At 42.4% G+C, this 19,365-nt stretch overlaps 1 protein-coding gene across 1 annotated transcript in view; it reads right to left on the bottom strand.

Moving 5' to 3' along the window:
- The window catches only part of TG (thyroglobulin), a 673,226-nt gene that overhangs the window by 504,243 nt on the left and 149,618 nt on the right, over positions 1–19,365 (bottom strand). The window contains exons 18-22 of the mRNA XM_069220782.1: positions 14,148–14,302; positions 12,306–12,462; positions 8,748–8,963; positions 5,767–5,916; positions 2,227–2,397 (exon numbers count right to left, since the gene is read on the bottom strand). Coding sequence (XP_069076883.1) covers positions 2,227–2,397; positions 5,767–5,916; positions 8,748–8,963; positions 12,306–12,462; positions 14,148–14,302 — 849 coding nt within the window. The remainder of the gene's footprint in view (positions 1–2,226; positions 2,398–5,766; positions 5,917–8,747; positions 8,964–12,305; positions 12,463–14,147; positions 14,303–19,365) is intronic.

The raw sequence follows: 19,365 nt of genomic DNA, 5'->3' as shown, positions 1-19,365 counted from the left end.
TGGGCGGGCACAGAGGTAATTAATAACAAAATAAAATAAAGTAAAAAACTTACCTCTGCTCCCGCGCCGCTCCTCTCCTTCGTCCGGATGCTGCCAGCACAGGCTCCCAACCAGCCCTGTGGCCAATCCTGACGCTGCTCAAAACAGCATCAGGATTGTCTGGGAGCGCCCGAGATGACCGGCCAAACATACATGCGCAGTGAGGTGAAGTGCTGGTCACGCCCCCTCAGTGCACCTTACCCCCGTGGCCCACCCCTTTGAAAGAAAAAGATAATAAACCTAGTTTATTATCCTTTTCTTTTAAATGTTTTGCAGCTGCCGCTGCTGGCGGTAGGACAACGCTCCTCCACCCTTATGAAGGAGCCGCCCCTACTTGTTTCTTTTACTGTCATGCCTACTAACGCGATCAGTCACGCAGTCTTTAAAAAGGTACTTTTTTGGTTACGTTTTTGGCAAAAGAAGGATTCAGATATTAGTCGGTGTCTATTGTAGTGGCAAACTCTTCCCTGTTGACAATATACATAGTGTCCACATGTAACCTCCTCTCCTTATAAATGGGCAGCCTGGTATGTGTACTGAAAAGCAAGGGATAAAAACTGCAACCAAAGTTAAATTTAAGGCGTGGAAAACAATTCCAGCTTCTGCCCTAATGAATAAATCTCATTTCACATGTACAAACCACCATGCCGAAATCCTACAAAGTTCAAGCTTTAAATAACTTTTTGTGAAGCATTGTAGAATTAAATTTTAAGCATCACAAAACTAATCTTTGACTCAATACAAATAGAAGTTTTAGTAAGTTAGTCTACAAACTAAAAAATGCCTTACACACATTATAGATTATCACAGTAAAGAAACATTGACCCTCTCTGTTAACATTTGTCTGTTTATGGGTGTGATGTACAAGCTGCATTTTCTAGAGCATCACTTACTGTGACTCTCCAGGTGATGGATAAGAATAACCGCCCAGATTCCCACTGCATGTCATGGGCAACAGCAACATATGTGGTTCTAGGAGTGGGAACTGCAGGTGCCATATTATCAAAGGTGGCTGAGGTGTGACAAGCAGGTGTGTCTGCTTTTTGGCCAGCCCCTTGGTCACTGTGGTATTATAGATGGACTTTCACATGCTTGACTGCCCTGGTACTAAGTGTGTGCTGGCACAGTCTGAAGGGTAGTTCCCTCATTTGCTTGGGGACAAGGCTCTGTGGAAATGAGGAAACATCTTGCCACTAAGCCTGTGTGGTATTATGGACACGGTGGCAGAGGCAAAGAGGAGGTCAGGGTGTACTGACTGTGTGCCATAAAGAGGTGATGGAGGTAGTGTGGCCCCTCAAGGGCACCCCTTTGAAGGTGGAAAGGGAGTCTTATGAACACCCTCCACCCCAGATATCACCCAACATGCGGGTGCAGTCAATCACTGCAGTTGACCACAAGGGTATACCTGCCCCCTTTCAAATGCAGCCTGGTTACTTCCTGAAAGACTGACCGAATGCTTCAAACACTTGGTCTACCTTTCGGTGATGCGTTACCCCCAGTACAGATGCAAGTTCACAGCTGATCTGGGGCAACGTATTTATTGTGTAGGGCACACTGACCCAGTCTACATCCAACACACCCAATTAAAGGTGTACTGGGGCAGAGACTATGGGAGTGCACTCTACCAATAATATGGCTCAGAAGTTTACTTTTGCTCCCTCCAACGTGGGCAGACCTTAGCTTTTGTAAATGATCCTAGATGGCCCAACTCCTTTGTATAAAATCTTTACTGAGGACAATTACTTAACACTCAGTCAGTTTACATTTAGGATTAGTAGTCCTTTATGGAAAGCAGAGAGAGTACAGCACAGCCGGGGGCCTGTAGGGGTTCATGTCCTCTAAAAGGGAAGCAATATTCTTTATATAAGTGAACAAAATATGCATACATCAAGAGAAATGGCTGTCTATGTATTGCATCTAGTCTTCTAGATAGTTAAGGTAATAATACATATTCTGAATGCACAACATATATAAACCTACTGCATGGATGCTTAGACTACCCCTCCTATAACTAGCCAAAAGAACAATTTATATAAGCAATTGAATAAATTAAATTAAATGTGGGGCACACGTCGAACTAATTAGCAGGGTAAAGAAACTCCAGCAATGCATATGTGTGCCCTTGACACTCTAGAGTAACACATTGGTCCAGACTCCCAGAATTCACAGAAATGAAGAGATACATACCCAAGCATTGTGCATCGCTGAGTGGGCCCTCCGTTTCTGTCCACGCCAGTCTTTCACCGGTAACACTCAAACAGAAATACACCTTTGTGGCATCATTGTTTTGGGACGGCTTATACTGACCGTCTTCATCACATTTTAGGCTCATGTTGTTCATTTGGCAGCTAGTGAGGCCTGTTTAAAAAAGTCAAATTTAGATAGAACCTCTTGAAATGAATGTCACACCACATTTTCTACTGCACCCTTGAGGTTCTCCTAGCTACTCTCGACAAGCAACGTCAAGAAATACCATGCCTCTTAGCAATGCTACATTGCTAAGCTAATTTGCTTGCTTTTCTAAAGATGGTATACCCTTCAAAGTCAAATACTTTCCCGCACTGTTAATGGTTTATGGCTAGCAGTATATCTGATCGAAATAATATGATGGAATACATGTTGCCATTGGGCTCTTTAAATTAAACTTTCACTACAGCAAAGTCAATGGCCTTTCCTAGATTATATCCCCAAACCTCTGTTCCAAGCAGGCATGGACCTTCTGTGGAAGCGCTGACAGGCTGACTCTTGAGTGCTAGGATGTTCTTGGTGCACAGCACTGGAATAATTAAACAAATCCAGCTGGAACCCCATCAATGGGAATAAGAGGGCTCAGACTTCTTGTTCTCCCTATTGCACCAACCTCGGTTTTTCTGTGTATTACTCACCAGCTTTTTTTCATCACAATACTTAGTCATGCTTGGGAGAATGTTAAGGAGAATCATATAGGTGAGCACATAACATGCTGTTGCCTACAAACAATTAGCGGGATTTTATCATTCAAACTGGGCAAAAATGTAAGGCTGTAAGAACATTTCGTGTTTTTTCTCCAGGGTTAGAACCAACTAGTGTGTGTGGGTGACCAGGAGTTCCAGGAGTCATAGCTTTCCCAACAGGACACTTACCAAAGAACTTTCCCAGGAATGGTATTTCAGGAAAAAAGACAATGTTAGCTAAAACAAAAATGCCACATGAGGGCTTCCTCCGCAAAGTAAGATATATTGAATAATTAAATTTGGTTCCCATGTTAATTTACAGAGATGTGGGAAGTCGTAAGTGCGAAGGACGCCAGCTATTAGTGCATCTGAGCCATCTCTGCCATTTTTCTTTGGCCATAAACGCTCCCCTGTTTCTTTGGCAACGGTTTATGGGGTTTTTAATTCCAAATGGGTGATTCTTTGGGTCACACTTGTGATGTGTCCTGATGGCGAAGACACACCATAGGTTTCCACACCCTGTAGTCACAAGGCTGTAGACTCCTTAACCCTCTCTGCACAAGTTTTGGTTGGTGTCAACAATTTTTGGGGTGCAGTATCTGCACTTATTGAAAATTCATACCCAGTCCCCATTTAGCTAAGTCCAGTTTGAGACAGCCAGTGGTCCTTTTGGCTTTGTTTACTTTTTGTGTGTTTGAGATATTTTCGAACATTATGTGGCTATTTTTTACAGTTAACAAGAGCACCAATTGCGCACCCAGTAAAGAAAGAGACATAGATGTTTACGCAATACTGATTAGCCCTGTGTGCAGAGTAAATTATTTTCAGATACTCACAGTGGACCTGCATTAGGTTTATGATTTGTTATTCACTAAAAATTGTTTATTCAAATGTTGAATGCAAGATGGAGGGTGGATGCTGTCCACACAAGTTCAGGTCGACGCTCCTTTAAAGTAAACACCTGACGTCATAGCAAACACTCTTTCTATTTTTGAGATTTTAACCAATAAATAATTTTTACCAGATTTTTTAGTTTAAATAGTTCAATGGAAGAAATCAAGACTACCACAGCCAGAATGTGTTAAGTTGTCACTCACTTAAAAAGCTCACTATTGGAAACATAGCCATGATGATGTGGAATGAGGCGGTTTCCGTGTCCCCTACTACTTCTTCCTCTGTATTTTTTTGATTCCAGGGCTATCTGATCGGCCTACCTAAGGTTCAAGTCAATTCAATTCAAATTTTATTCGATGACAAGCATATAATCATAAAGGAACATACATAGTATAAAATCCATGAAAATCCGAGAAAATTACATAAGAGTGCCATTAAAACATAATCATATCCTGTGATCATACACTTAATCAATCTTTCCTTTATTCGATTAAAAAAAGAAATTAATCATAAAAGAGCAAAATAAGACACACATTTCGTAAAGCAGCAATAAAAGCTTCAAGCATGTTAAAAGTTTACGTAAGGTTATTTTCTGATATAACTGGGCTCAGGAAGGTTTATCTGGTTATCTAGGTGTAGGCAGTGACCACTGCAATGAGTTTTCTTAGAAATAGCTCTGAGCGTGAAACTTTGCCACATCTAATGTCGATACAAGATGCATCCAAATATTCATCACCACAAGAGGCCACGTGCACAAGACTGGCTGTGGTTGTTCACAAAAACAATCACCGGACACAATAAGTTCTTCAGTAAATAAATAGGGCCTAATCGGCTTTATCGCATACATGCACTTGGAGCAGAAGGCATTATTTTTATTCAGTGGTGGCATCTACTTCTTCACATGCTTCACACAAATGTGGCATGTTTGCCTCACTATGAGGTACACATCGCAACACTTGTCCCTAGTATTATTTGCACTGCCTATGTACTAGTCCCTCTACGCTGTCTGAGACTCTTCACAATTCTTCACCAACTATGCAGCGTGTTGCTTACCACCTCATCATAACCCTTTCACCAAAGGTTCTCTCCACAAGTGATGGCAAACTGAACGGCTGCACCAGTAATTCCTTGCTCTTTCTCCTTGGGTGGAGCACCACCTATTACTTCCTTTCTGATGCTGTTGTCTTTGGCACAAATATGTTATCTCCACACCACAACAACGGCTTTCATCATTACCATATTAAAGTCAGATCGATTGGCTTTGCCAATGCTTGTTCTAATATACTACCTCTGACCCACTACCTCACGGACCCATTCTGTCAGTCTCAGATTCAAGGTCAATGTAAATGCAGATGCAATGGTTCTTAATGCTGTCCTAATCTGATACATAGCCAGGACTGTAAAGAGGTAAACATCTGTTGCACCATCCAGTTCACTCCCTGACCACTGTGTTTAGGCATACGAATAGAGAACAATGCACATATAAGAACAATGTCCCTTTTGCAGCTCTACATACAGTCATATCACACGCAACAAGAACTGGTCTGCTCCAACCCCTTAGTAGTGCGACAATAAATCCCCACGTGCTGCGGCTCGATGGAGAGCACACCCTACCACCTCACCAGCAACAACATTACTCCCTGACACAAAGTGATGCAAAAACCTCTGTGCTGACATGTTTGGCTAAATGCAAACTACTTCTCTTAGACCTCTTCCATGGCCATCACAGTCGATGGAAGGTCCCCAGAGTCCATCCTGAAGATCCAAGAGCAGCATCTCACCAGGCTTCAGGGAACTGCCCAAGTCAGACTCACTGTTGGGATGCTGGGATGCTTTTCAGCTAGTTAGAAAGTCTTTGCATTCTTTCGTTATTGTTGCCTAGGCCAAAAATAATACTCACAGTAAGATTCCTTGTAGGCACCCATGGCGATGGTGCTTTTGTCCGAAGGGCACATGGTGCAGGACTCACTTCCGGCTAGCTCTTGGTAGAAACCACGGGGACATGGGATGCACACCTCATCTTGCAAGTAACTCCCAGGAGGACAAGGGACTGTAAATAAAGGAGATAGCGCCATTAAACCAGGACCCAGCTTCATATTTCCTTCTTCTTACAAAAGATGTCCAGAATACACTCCCTTGTACTTACCTGCCTTTGGAAGGTACATGCACAGAAAGCTGAGCATTATCGTACACGCTACTCTCACGCCACAGCAGCATACATACTCATAGACATACCCTATAGGTTTGGAAAGCGCATGTAATAGCTGCAAGTAACATTTCCTTTTGCAGTGAGAATGATTAGACTACAGAATAGACTCCTGAAAGCTACTGAGCCGAGTCCCAAAGCTTTTTCTGTGAGGAGCTGAGTCTTATACTCCAACCTTATGTGTGACTTACTTCTGGACGTACGTGATTAAGGCATGCTTACTCTCAGCAACGAAAGTTTTGTTATTCATAAAGTATTTATTCATGTGTAAGCATAGCTTACTTCTGGACATTCACAGTTAAATCACACTTAAATCTGGACTAATACACAGCTACCCAAAAAAATGCTCAGCGAACTACTGAACTCCCCAGAAGTAACACTGCATCTATAATGGCATTTTTTATACTTGCACTATGTTTTCTTACTCACCCTTGGGTCTGACTCAGGCCTATTGAAAACTGATAAATAAAGAAATACACAAATAGGCTATGTTGTCTCAGCCTACATGAGGACCCCCCTTAGTTTAGATTGCAATGGGGAGACTCATATTCCTGCACCCCTCCAGTATCTCTCTTCAACTGTCTCAGCCTATACTTCATACATCCTCCTGCCCTTCGCCTCTACTCCCTCACCCTGTTCCTGCGAGCACTCTTTTGTATGCTCTCTCCATCCCACCAGCTCCCCCACACCTGCTGCACCCTCTGCAGTCTCCCTTCTTCTCTGCCTTGCTCTGTGCTCCCTTCCTCCTGTTACCTTCTCTCCCTCACTCTGCCTCCTTCTCGCCCACTCTCTACACCTGCGCGCTGTCCCCATCCCCGCTCTCCTTACTTCTGCACACTGCCCAACTGCACGCTTCCAATCACAACAGCTTTGCTCTTCCACAGCATCTCCACCTACTGCTTGAGTCAGATGTCCTTCATTCCTGCTCTTCATCCTTGCCTTTGCACTTTGGCCAACATCTGGACACGATTGTCCCCCATTCTCTGCCCATTTAAAGTTGAGGTTTAACAGTAACTTGAAATGCCTGTCACCACTGGAAGTGCGGAATAGGAACAGCCTGTGCTTCTGTAGCGGGCTGCGCAGTAAACATTACACCATTGGTGCATCAAGAACAAAGAGAGATTTTGAACGCGTGCTCCCCCTGAAGGCTGTGCTCCCAAAGACTGAGGACCTCAGAGGGAGCACAGTACTCAAGAACTTGATCCGAGGTTCTCCATTTGAGTTACCTATTCACTGCTCCAGGACACTCTCAGGTGTGTTATCCTAATAGGTCAATAGCTTCATGAGAGATGCTGTACTTGATCGGTTCTTACAGTCCGTTACCATTGAGTGCAAGCATGGTGACATTAATATGCTCTTGTCCTTACTGAGGGTGTGAAAACATCGACTGCAGAAATATATTTTGCAAAAACTCCGACAGACAAATTCTCGAGCTTAAACACATTACCTCCTACATATTTTCCGACATGTATTTAATTCTTAAATTCAGTCAAACTCACTCGACATATTTATTTTGGTTGGGTTGCAGAACTCTTGTTACTCCAGGACTTGTGTACTTGGGAACACACAGTCAATACTGTAATAAGGTGTATATTTGTTTGGAGATACGTATTTAAGGCCAACATTTTGGCTAGATTAAGTGCTACAGCGTTAGTTTTGGCAAAATACGAATTTTAACTTTGTTTTTTCTTTGTTTCCACATGCTGAAGTAAGAGTGAGATGAGCTACAAAATACACATTTTTCATCAATACATCAAAAAGAAGTATAAAGAAGTAATGAGCAAGAGAGTGGCTTTGGGTCAGCCTTCATCAGCCATTGGTTTCATGTGTTTTCATGGTTTGTCATTGCTTGGGAGAGATGCCTGCCATGGCAATGGCCTTATGAGAATGGTTACATTGTTCCATTTGTGTTCCCATTAGATTTTGGCGATGGGATCAGGTTGTCTTTGGTTAAACTGCAGGCGCAAAATGAGGTGTAGCTTTTCTAAAATTGCATCTTTGGTGTATTTAATTTGCCGGCACAGCAGAACCTTAATAACTGACTTTACAGCTTTGCTACCTGCCGTTTTTAAGGCCAAATCATATCAACAAAAGTTTGTTTTAGTTTGCTGTTATGTTGGATTTCCAGCTTTTTTCTACGGCGGACAGGCTTTCCTAAAGAGCCCTCAAATGCCAAATGTCAAATGTACTGTGAGATGTTTTGCTACACATTTCTTTTAGGTTCACAAAGTACGAAAATGTGACCATCACTGCTTCTTTAAAAATAGTGATACCTATTTGCTTTGCTGTTGCTTGTTATAATAAAATGAAAATAAACCCAATTGAGGGCCTGATTTAGAGATTGGCAGGAAGGTTACTCCTTCAGAAACATGACGGATATCCCATCTGCCTTATTTCATGTGCATTGTATCCTACGGCACTTGTACAAATGTGGACGGGATGCCCATCACGTGGGATGGAAGCCCCTCCACCAAATTCTAAAGCAGGCCCTCAGTATCTCTTTTTCATTCTGATGTCCAATGCTCGCTCAACTGTGAGGTAAACTTATTTGAGTGTAAGTACAATCTTTGTAACTGACCAACAAATAATTTGATCTCTTAGGATTCCTTGGAGGTCTTAGTTGTGTTGTGGAAGTCATGGATCTGCTCTGAATCTGTTTTCAACATAAAACATACCGCATCCTGAGGGACTTCTTTGCATGTCATAAATTCTTCTGAACCCTTTCATGCATCCGAGCTGAATCAAGGGAGAGAGACTGAAATCTGCATCTTGAGGAAAGTCTATGGACATGTCTGCTGGGAACTGCTTGGAATCCACATTAAGAAGATAGTCACCACTCCTGATCATGGCCACAAAGCGACCAACAAGACCATCACCAGCAACTGCATTCTCTGTAAGAAAGAGAACAAAGTAATGACTTTCCCAATGATCTAGAAAGAAAACAGTGTTTAGTAAAAATAGATAAAACAAAATAACATATATTGTCTGTTGGAATGGGGAGGTTGTTTCTGTTCGCGCTGTTGGGTTATAAATTAAGTTTAAGAAGATGACAGAGATGAAGGAAGAATCTGATCATACTTGTGGTCGCACACATGTCTGTGGTTTTATGTTTTTTTTTTTTAAATGAAACATGTAAAAAAAACTTTTTTAAAAACAACTTGATGGCATTTTTCAGTATTGGGAATACGTGCAAAATTGTGTGTTTGGACACAATCCTCTACTCTGTGCTTTTCAGGAGTGACAGTGGATTTACAAGGAATTATAAATCAAAATGTGCTTAGCAATATGGAACAATTTAAGTCAATCACGTAGTTCACATTCAATTTATGGCAGCTGATTCACAGAAAATGTAGTAAAAGGACACTTATTTTTGAACCTACATCCAAGAGCAGTTTTACTACTTTTTGGAACTTCTCGATGATAAATGGAACATCCAAGAGCAGTTTTACTACTTTTTGGAACATCTCGATGATAAATGGAACATCTAAGAGCAGTTTTACTACTTTCTGGAACTCCTCGAGGATAAATGGAACAGATAACACCACACGGGAGGCGGGTTTCCTCTTTGCCAATGCATCTTTTGGAACTTTTCCAACCCTGGAAAGGGATTCATGCCAGCCCATTACTGTGCCCGTTTGTGGGCATTCACAAAGGTCCAAAGCAAACCACGCCTTGAACCACCCAGGATCGCCCTCAGTCCCACCCATGAGTGGGATTAATGGCTATGGAGAGCTCCACACTCATAGTGGAAATCTCCACGAGGGTGAAAACCAAAACAATGCATCAAATTACATTACAAATTACCAATGTCTTTGTGGCTAGCACTGCAACACTGCAAATTCATGCATCGCATGAAGAAAAGGTCCAGCAAAGGGAGTTCCCCCTTTTCATGCATTTCATTACAAAATTAGGTAATGTTTTGAGACTGAATTTACAGTTGGTTGCCAAGCTTTGCAGGGGAATCCCGCATCATGATTGTAGATAAAGCAGCATGTGTCAGTAGTTGGTATTTGGTAACTGCATCGTGCAGAATGGATACATAGGGCATGCACAACCAGGTGGTATTGCAGACACTAAGCAAACGCAGCAATGTGATGTGACCTCGCCAATGTACAATTGGCCTATTATTTCCTTGGTGCCAAGGGCCACCTCTTGCCTGAGCCGCTCTTTTATGTTCATGAAGTTATTTTATCATTGCCATTGATACATTCGGTGACATGGATGAAGTATTTCAGTGGAAATGACGTCACAAGCAGCCAGCACAAGCGGGGGGAGTAAGGCAGAAAAAGAAAGTGATAAGCAAGAGAAAACCCGTGTGTGTCCGCAGTGATGTGCATCAATCAGGAGTTAACCAAGTGGGACGTCCAGCTGCAAGGGTTCAGGGTCAGAACTTCGGTTGGGGTGAGATGGGGTGAAGTCAGGAAACCTCACGCACCTTTGGGAAAGGCAATATTTACTGACTTTGGCAGCGAAGTCATAATTTTGCATACTCCTGTGTCGGATGTGTGAACACATTCTCTGTTAGGGGAAGTGTTTCTTCAGCCTGCATTTGGCTGTTTGTGCTGTATCACAATATACTCGATGTTTACCACCACCCTCTCATTCAGACGTCCACTCATACATAAGTCAGTCACTTGGGACAGCTCCTAATTCAGTGACTCGAATACGTCTGAAATGTGATCCTGTTAGCCAATTATTACCCATCTCAAGAATCCCACATGATACCTGGAGCAATTGCATTTTCAAATAGCGAGAAAAAATATTTATTAATCAATAGAAAACTTGTTTTTCACATCATTTTCTGCCTCACCACAGCCATATTTCCAATCCATTTAAAACTAGAAAATCAAAAAACGTCAATTATTTTTGTTTGTTAAACCTCAGATAGGAAAAACTGTCTTTCTAAAGGCGACCAAGCTAATCGAAAGCACTTGGATTTTTTTTCTTCTCATAAGCATCCCAAATTAATCAGCTAAGAATGTGACTAACACAGCTATTTAAACAAAAACAGAAATGCCATCTGAAAATAATAAATGCATCTTAACTAGCACGTGTGAGACTCCAGTTGCTGCCAAGGAATATAGAACTTCAAAGGCATAAGGGACTCACACAATTATGAACGTTACTATTTCTTTATTTCCTTAAATCAATTCATTTTTCGAATTAGACATTTATATAATGCACCTTTCATTCTGTATCTTCTTGGGGTTCCAAACATGTACCCTTCACCTATAATGCTGCGACAGAAACAGGAGACAGTAGAAATTACTGTTGAACTACAAATGATTTATAGTGAATTCTGAGACATGGATGTTTGGATTATATCGTCCGATTCACAATATTTCAGTGCAAAAATTGATCGATTTCCGGTTTCTTTTGCATGTCTCTTTTGTGATTCCAGTGACTTCCCTGATTACCAGTGCGGCTGTCCCATTCTGTCCCAAAATCAGCATATGGTGATATTACCTGGGAATTTTCCCATGGCCCATATCAGCAGATTTGACCTGCATATATGTACCTGGGAATAATTGTAATTATTTCCTACGATAAAATCCATACAAATTATAATTCCAATCCCTGCAAAAATAGGAGTTTCTGTCAGGGTCAAAAGTATCCAACCCACATGTTCTCAGGGTTCCAGACTCTTGAAAAACGTTTCAGGTTTAGCTTCTGCACATGTGAAAATCAAAGGCGAAATGCTATTAATCGTTAAAAAAAACGTGTGCCGTTCCTATCATTTTTAAACAAGCGTTGGCAAAACCAATAGGTCTGGCGGTGGCTGTTGGCCTTGAACCTTGTCAATGATTTCTTTATTGCGTAACAGGTTTTTGTAAAATGTTATTGTTGGTGGAGCTGCCAGACACTCACCAATATAAAAAAAGTATCTAAAAGCAAGAAACGTCAGTTCGAAAAATGTGACACTGCTCAGAAATGTTGTTTTGCTAACCCCAAATTTAGTTATTAAAAATTAATAATAATTTAGAAATGCATTGAAGTACTTTCTATAGTAAACAAAGAACACAGGTAGTTAATGTTTATGTACTAAGCACCACATTTAAGCTACAGAGCATTTATCCCAGATAATTTTATCTCCACAACGGGTGTTTTTCGTAGGAGCTATATGCCCAGAAATATTTTGTTAGTTCCTTTAGTAGAAGTTCTTGACTTCTGATGGCACCATTGCGGTCACTGGAAAGCAAAATGGAAGCAGAAGGAAAATATAGAATTCTCACCAATATCATGTAAATCTGGAAGGGCTGCTGTTGGAATAGCCTCAAGCGGAGATCGCCATGTAATATTCACTATCAGTCTTTCAGCTCCAAGACACTCCACAGACACCGAAGAGTCATCACACAATGGAATGGCTTTGGTGCTTCCCAAAGAGCTGACCTAAAACCAGAAGATCATGTATCACTACATTCAACTCAAATAAATGAGTTCACGCAATATATTGAAGAATTTTCACCTCTGCATTTACCATGCCGCATGCATCAAATATGAAAACGTTTTAGAGATCATGACAAAGTATACCTGTCATTCAATTTGCCTGGAAATTTGTGTATTGGCATGTAATAACTTATGCACAACTTATTGCATGCAAAACTCTTCGCTGGATATCAGAAGTGGAAAGGGGGATGTATGTATGTGTTGATATTTGTAGAGCATTAACCTAGCTCAAGAGCAACATGGTGTTGAACAGGATCATGGGCTCTGGAATGATATCATTCTTGGGAGAAGGTTTAACGTAGACTGTCAGGTCGAGGGAGTGCTGAATTTGTGAAAGAAAGTGTGTTGGTGCCCAAAGCTCTGCTCAGAAGCTGGCAGCCAGTGCAATTACATGTCAGCGTGCCGATACCAAGGCTGGTAGTCTTTTATCCACTACCCGACACTCCCTGCCCCTTTTACTCACTCTTGCAGGTTCCTGTTTTCACCATTTGTGACAGTTTTGCCATTATTTCATCCTCCATCTTTCCGATATGTGCATTTTCCCCTTTCGTGCATTCCGTAAATATATGATGCCAGGGCCAGCTTTTCACTGGTGGCACCCGGTGCAACAATCTTTTTTGGTGCCCCCTCCAATGACCTCCTTCTCGCATTTCCTCACTACCACCCAGCAAATGTGCCCCCATCTTTCCATTGCCCCTCTCTCACAATCATTTCATCTGCTTTAAAGTGCAGATAAAGCCTAGCTTTACTAATTCACTCAGCTATCCGCATAAAATACAGTTCTGTTCTTTGCAGCAGGCATATTAACCCTCTGTGCTACTTTATGGTGAGACAAAACTGTCACTAGAAGAAATTTGATCTCTCTCTCTCTCTTTCTCTCTCTTTCTCTCTCGTAGGGACATTAATCACAAAAGTGATCTGGCATTTTTATTGCTGCCTGAAAACAGGACTCACAAGGAACTCTGCAACAGGTGCATTTAAATCATACGTTATTGCTAAACACAGTGCCTGAGGTCAGTGCCCCCTTTAAGGTCAGCACCCAGTGCAACTGCACTAGTTCCACAGCCCTAAAGCTGGCCCTGTGTGAAGTAGAAAAATAAGTGCTGGTACCCAACATTAAATGGTGGTGGCCACCACCGGCAACCACCAGCTCGAATTAAGCACTGGTCAGAGTTAGTGCTCCTTGAAGAGGTTTTTGTTGTTCTGATGTCGCATGGGATGCTGGGCCCCAATCACAAACATGATTGTTGTCCCAGTGCTTAATATGTAAACAAAAATGCAGGGACTCAAAGTTTTTGTCAGGACCCGCCTCATCAAATTCTGGGGCTGTTGAATACCAAAGCGGCTAACTGTGGATTACACCCCTCTTTCTTCCACCGCCCTGCACTGTGCTCCTCCTTATCTCATTCTTACAGGTTCTTGTCCATCCCTTTGTCACTGTTTTCCTATATTACCTTTTCTCCCTCTTTCTACCTTTTCTCCCTCTCCCTCTCTTGGTGTGTTAACAAAGTCATTGGCATCCCGGCCATGACTCCTCCTCCATTTGAAATAAGTACCTCCTGTGAAACAAAGGCCGCCAGGAGGTGCTTGCCAATTATTTTTCATCTCCATTCACACATGTAAAATACCTTAATTTGACAAAGTCCGCGGGCTTTGAGGTCATCGAGGACAAAGGTCTGGAAGGCCTGCAGTAGTCCTGAGTATCCGGAGTTGCAGGCCTTGGTGGCAGGCAGAAGGAGCTGAAAGCTTGTCTGAACCTTGACTGTTTGATGCAACTGGAGTTCTGGTGAAGAAACAAACAAAAAACACTCTTTTTAAGTTACAATGCACTTCCATTGTTTAAAACCATTCCATTTAAGGTTATTTCCTTCAAATTCACCCAAATTGTAAGCACATAAATATCACGTTCATTCTACTCATGAGAAAAGTCAACAGTGGGTTTTTGAAATGTATAAATAACCTTGGGGGATCACTCACAGGTGTACTGATTGACTCATCAAGTGATGTTTTTGCCAGTATAAAATAATTATTACTCGGCTAGGCTAACACTAACTCATCAGGAAATGCAGCATTTAAAAAGAATCATGTTTTGAGGCCGATCACGCATGAAAGTTGCACACGTCCCAAGGGGAGTTATGATGTTTAGATGTCTAGAGGGATTTGAGCCAGTGCCCTGCTGTGCTCACGTGAGCCCATCTTCCTTGATGCATTGGAAGGTTTAAGCCTTACCTCTCCGACGGCTCATTCAGTGTAACCTGTATCCAGCTCTCTCTCGTTGACGTTCCAAAAGGATGAGTCCTTTGCACCTTGTATTATCTCTCCCGGCTGACAATATCTCCTCCTTAGGCTTCTCACGTCACATCTATACAGATGATCTCCACCTCTTCTTCCCCTTTCCAACCCACACCAGATCTCCAACCACTCAGCTTGAACACTCACTGCAACCTACCACTAGATGGCACTACAATCTTTGATGCTCATTGGAAAGGGAAACCATGTACCGTCCAACAGCAAACACAACGCCTCTTGGTAATGCAGCCTTCTTTCCTCCAAACTCACTATTTTTCACCAAATCAGCCAGAAACATGGATGCTCTGTTCCATACATTTCATGATGAGGGAAGCGTTCAGCTGTGACCTGGTTCAGCAGTACAACTGCAACTGCTCACCATACCCAAGATCGACTACTGCTACCTTTCAACACTGCTAACTCACTCCATGGTTCTCAGCAGAATTGATTATTGCATCAATCTGCTTGTTGGCATCCTGAAATACTCCTATGCACCAGTTGACAATGTCAGCATCTTCATGACCTGCACTCTCTAAAATCTCTCTCATCATACTCCATGTCCACATACTGTCACCAGATGCCAAGAAAGAGCCATCTACATGTGACTCAGAGTAGTGTTCACATTCATCAACAACCTTGTTGCTATTTCTCTGACAGTGTTTCGTTGCACCTCTACTCGTCATCTCATTTTAGTTAACCAAACGCTACTATCATCACCTAACCAGATGTCTTCAAAGCCCCTCTTAAATCATTTCTTTCATGTCAGGCCTCTCTTCAAAACGTTATGGTCCAAAAGGTAGTGGGAAGGGGCGAGACTTAATAATTGCATCGAGGCTGGTAAAACAGGGTGGCCATCTGCAAAAGCCAGTGTTTCTCCATCTTTAAAAATTGAGAAGTCAAAACAGAACCTTCTGAAGTGAGTCCTTCTTCTATTTCAGTGCTATGTAATGACTAATAAAGTAAACATATGCAGTGCTGGCGTATAAGAAGTACAGATTTTAAAAGTTAAAGCATGATGAGGACCCCTCAAACGTTTTAGTCTCGAAGGAGGTTGAGATTCAGAGATTCTGAATGGTGATCCAATTAAAATCAACTGAAATATGTTTTCAATTTTTTGGAGTGTGGAAAAGGTTTTCAGAGTGAATGAGCCCACTGAAGTCAATCGGATGCTTGCCCTTGGTTTGGAGGGTGGTGAGCCCAATGAAGGTGGCACCCTCCCAAAGAGCGCAAAATGAGATGCATGCAAGCTCGTCACAATCCTGTTGGAACAGAGGCAGCAGCCATTGGCTAACAGAAAAAGCAGATCTCTGAACTACTTTTCCTTACCAAGGCCTTTCTAATTTGCAGCATTTTCTGTGTATTTTCAACACTTCGTTGAACAAAGTATTGTAGCAGAGCCTTTGGCAAAACACAGCTCAGATCTTCAACTCCTGTCCGTTCATGCTTTGGGATGTGCCTCTTCTGGGTGCTTCTAAAAACAACAAATCAGCAATATGCTGGTTCAGACTTTTCTCAATTTACCTCAGAAGGGTTTGTCTCGCCGAACTGGGGCAAGATGAGCCGACATGCTGCACCAGGCAGGCGATGTACCCCTCTCCTGTTCCATGTGCCACTGGTCTGAGGCCACAAAGGCAGACTCATCTCCCTATGTGTAAAACATCACAGTGAGCCCACACCTCACCCCCTTCCCTTGCACTGTCATCTGCCAACACTGATACCCACCCAGGAGTCCAATGGGCAATTCTGCTTCTCCATTCCCTCTTCACTGTGAATAGGGTGGTAAAGGGAGCCTGGATATTCACCAAATAAAGAAGTCTGTGCTTCCAGACTACCTTTACACGCACTGGTGAACAGCACTACATTCACACCCTCCCCCAAGCATGTGGTTCCACTGATTCTGCTGAGGAGAATGCACCCAGGGGCGTAGCTTCGGGGGAGAGGTTGTTACACATCCTAACAAATGTATCTTGTGATAAATAGTTGGGTACTTGGGCTTTTAGTCGGGTATGGTGAGGTGCCCTTCAGATTTCAACATGAATTTTACACACACAAACAAAAATGCACACACACTCTCTCCCTCACTCTGTTTGGGAATACTTCAAAATGCTGGTTATTTACATAATAATGTGCTTTCTCTCACTTAGTGCCCCCTACCAATGTGCATTCCTTTACCTTTACATCCCCCTGAGCCCCTCTTGTGCGCCAGCTTGTCATATAATGTATTTCAATATTATGTGCCAACGTAATTTTTAGGAAATCTGAAGCTCACGCCCCCCAATCTTACTGACCAAGCTACGCCCCTGCATGCACCTCCCCCTGAAAATTGCACCATAGTCCCAGAGGGAGGTGCGCCCCCCAGCTTAAAGACCTCTCATCTAAACTGCCCTTTGCCACTTACAGGTTCCAGGCTTTCAACCTGTTGGGACCCTTGCACTGGAACTCCTTATCACCTGACATTCCTGCTTGCTCCACCTCAAAGCTCCCCCAAAAAGTGATCTGTTCAGTAATACGTTATGCAGTATGTACACAGCTATATATCTGATACCATATGCATTCGACCATAAAATGCCTCTACTATTCCTCTAAAAGTCCATAATTACAGCCATCAACTCCCTTTGAACCTCAGCAGCATGATTCACTAGGACCTTTCCAATGGCTTCAGCCTGTGATTTCAATTCTTTCACATCTTTTGTGCCATTTAGGGTGCTATGAAAAACATGTCTGGAAAGGAAGAAAGAAACAAACAAACAAAAAGAAGAAATAGAGAGAAGAAAGAAAGAAAGACAACTAGCCAGAATCAGCATTTAAGGGCGGGGAGGAACCATCAGTTTATAAAGTTCTATAAACCTGAAAGATGACTTCATTAACCTTTCGGGTCTACCACATTAGTCCATCTATGAGACAATTAGCTGGGTCTCATTTAGCTGGTTTATTTTGTCAACAGATGCTCAGATGACCTTAGGCTAACGATTAAACAACGAGCTTTGGAAGTAAATTGGTGGTGGACCTGGAGAAGGGGAATGTCTTGCTTAATCTCTGATTAACATTCTGGAGCTGTCAGAGCTCCTTAGAGATGAGCTTATTTAGAGTCCGGTGGTGGCCCGCTCGTAAACCAGGGCAGTGGGGGGATGTGCTCCACTGGCCTAGTAGAAGGCCAACCACCATGCTTAGAGCTCGCTGCTAGATAGGCAGGGATCTCTGTGCCTTCAGCAGAGCCACTGTTGAGGTATCTCTGCCGAAGGCACTGAAACAGTGGGGTAATTTTGTTCTTCAAAAATAAACTCCCAAAGTGGACGTTAGTTGAAAAAAATGTGTTAACAAATGGCTCTGACAAACTGGGAACCGTTAAGTGGTGTAACAAAACTTGAGGGCCCTCCCTGCAAAGGACTTGGAGGGGGCCCTTTCCAACCCTGTCAGGAGCTCTCTCAGGCCATGGGCCCACCACCCGTGCACAGTGTACTGTGCTGAGGGGCCTCCTGGCTGGGGCTAATGTTGCGCCACTGGAATCGTCTCCTCATGAATGAAGGCTCTTTCTCATTTTTCTAATCTGGACCGCAAAAATATATGTCGGATCATCCTCCCTAAAATGGTAGATGGTCAGAAATACTTTGATTGACAATTCAAACTCCGAACGGCAGTTGGTCAAATGTCTTTTTAGTCACTAGAGTCGGCATAGGCTTTTCCGTTAGAAATACGGGAGTTCCACTGCCTCTCAATACAATGAGGGAACAGCAAATTTGCCACGTTTTGATGGAGTATTCTGTCTGCCAAACTCTGTATCTGGTCCTTAGAATTAATTATAAAAAATGCTGCAAAATTGGAACTGCCACTGTGTAGTGACAGTTTGGCTGTATTACATCCTATGTAGCATTATCTCTATTGCAGAAACAATAGCACTCATTTTTTTTCTCCAGATTTAAGATTTTAGGAACCTTACAAAAATATCGAAAGCTGAACACCAAAAGGGAAGGCCCAAATCCCTTCGAAGAAATAATGCTAAAAGCAAAGGTCACAACTGATGTTACACCGCTCTCACGGTACAAAAACGTGGCATTTTATCTTTTTGTACATAATTGTGTAGTAAACAGTTTTACTCAATATTATAGGACATCATTTATGAAGAAATGTGTTGCTTTGCATTAATTGAAAGGTGTACTTGTCATGTAATGAGTACCACCCGGTAAATGATGGTATGAGCCAGATGCTGGCAGGTACTACCTGATCTGAAGTACTTATAGGAACATCTTGGCATCTCCCCACAAACACAATTTGCTCACTGGCATCAGATAGAATTCTGTATCATGCACCTGCATTATTCCTTACTGCATTAAATGCTCAGTTATTTCAAATTCAGAGCGTGTATTTAGAAACGTTATTTTATACTGTAACTTCTATGCAGTGCCCAGGACATCAAGGGCCGTATTTATACTCCGTTTGCGCCGAATTTGCGTCGTTTTTTTCGACGCAAATTCGACGCTAAACTAACGCCAACTAACGCCATATTTATACTATGGCGTTAGAGGCGTCTAGCGCCAAAGTTCCCGGAATGTGCGTCAT

Source organism: Pleurodeles waltl, chromosome 2_2 (genome assembly GCF_031143425.1).
Source record: "Pleurodeles waltl isolate 20211129_DDA chromosome 2_2, aPleWal1.hap1.20221129, whole genome shotgun sequence".
Lineage (NCBI taxonomy): Eukaryota > Metazoa > Chordata > Amphibia > Caudata > Salamandridae > Pleurodeles > Pleurodeles waltl.
Note: the sequence above shows the minus strand (reverse complement) of the source record. Positions and strands in the feature narration are given on the sequence as shown.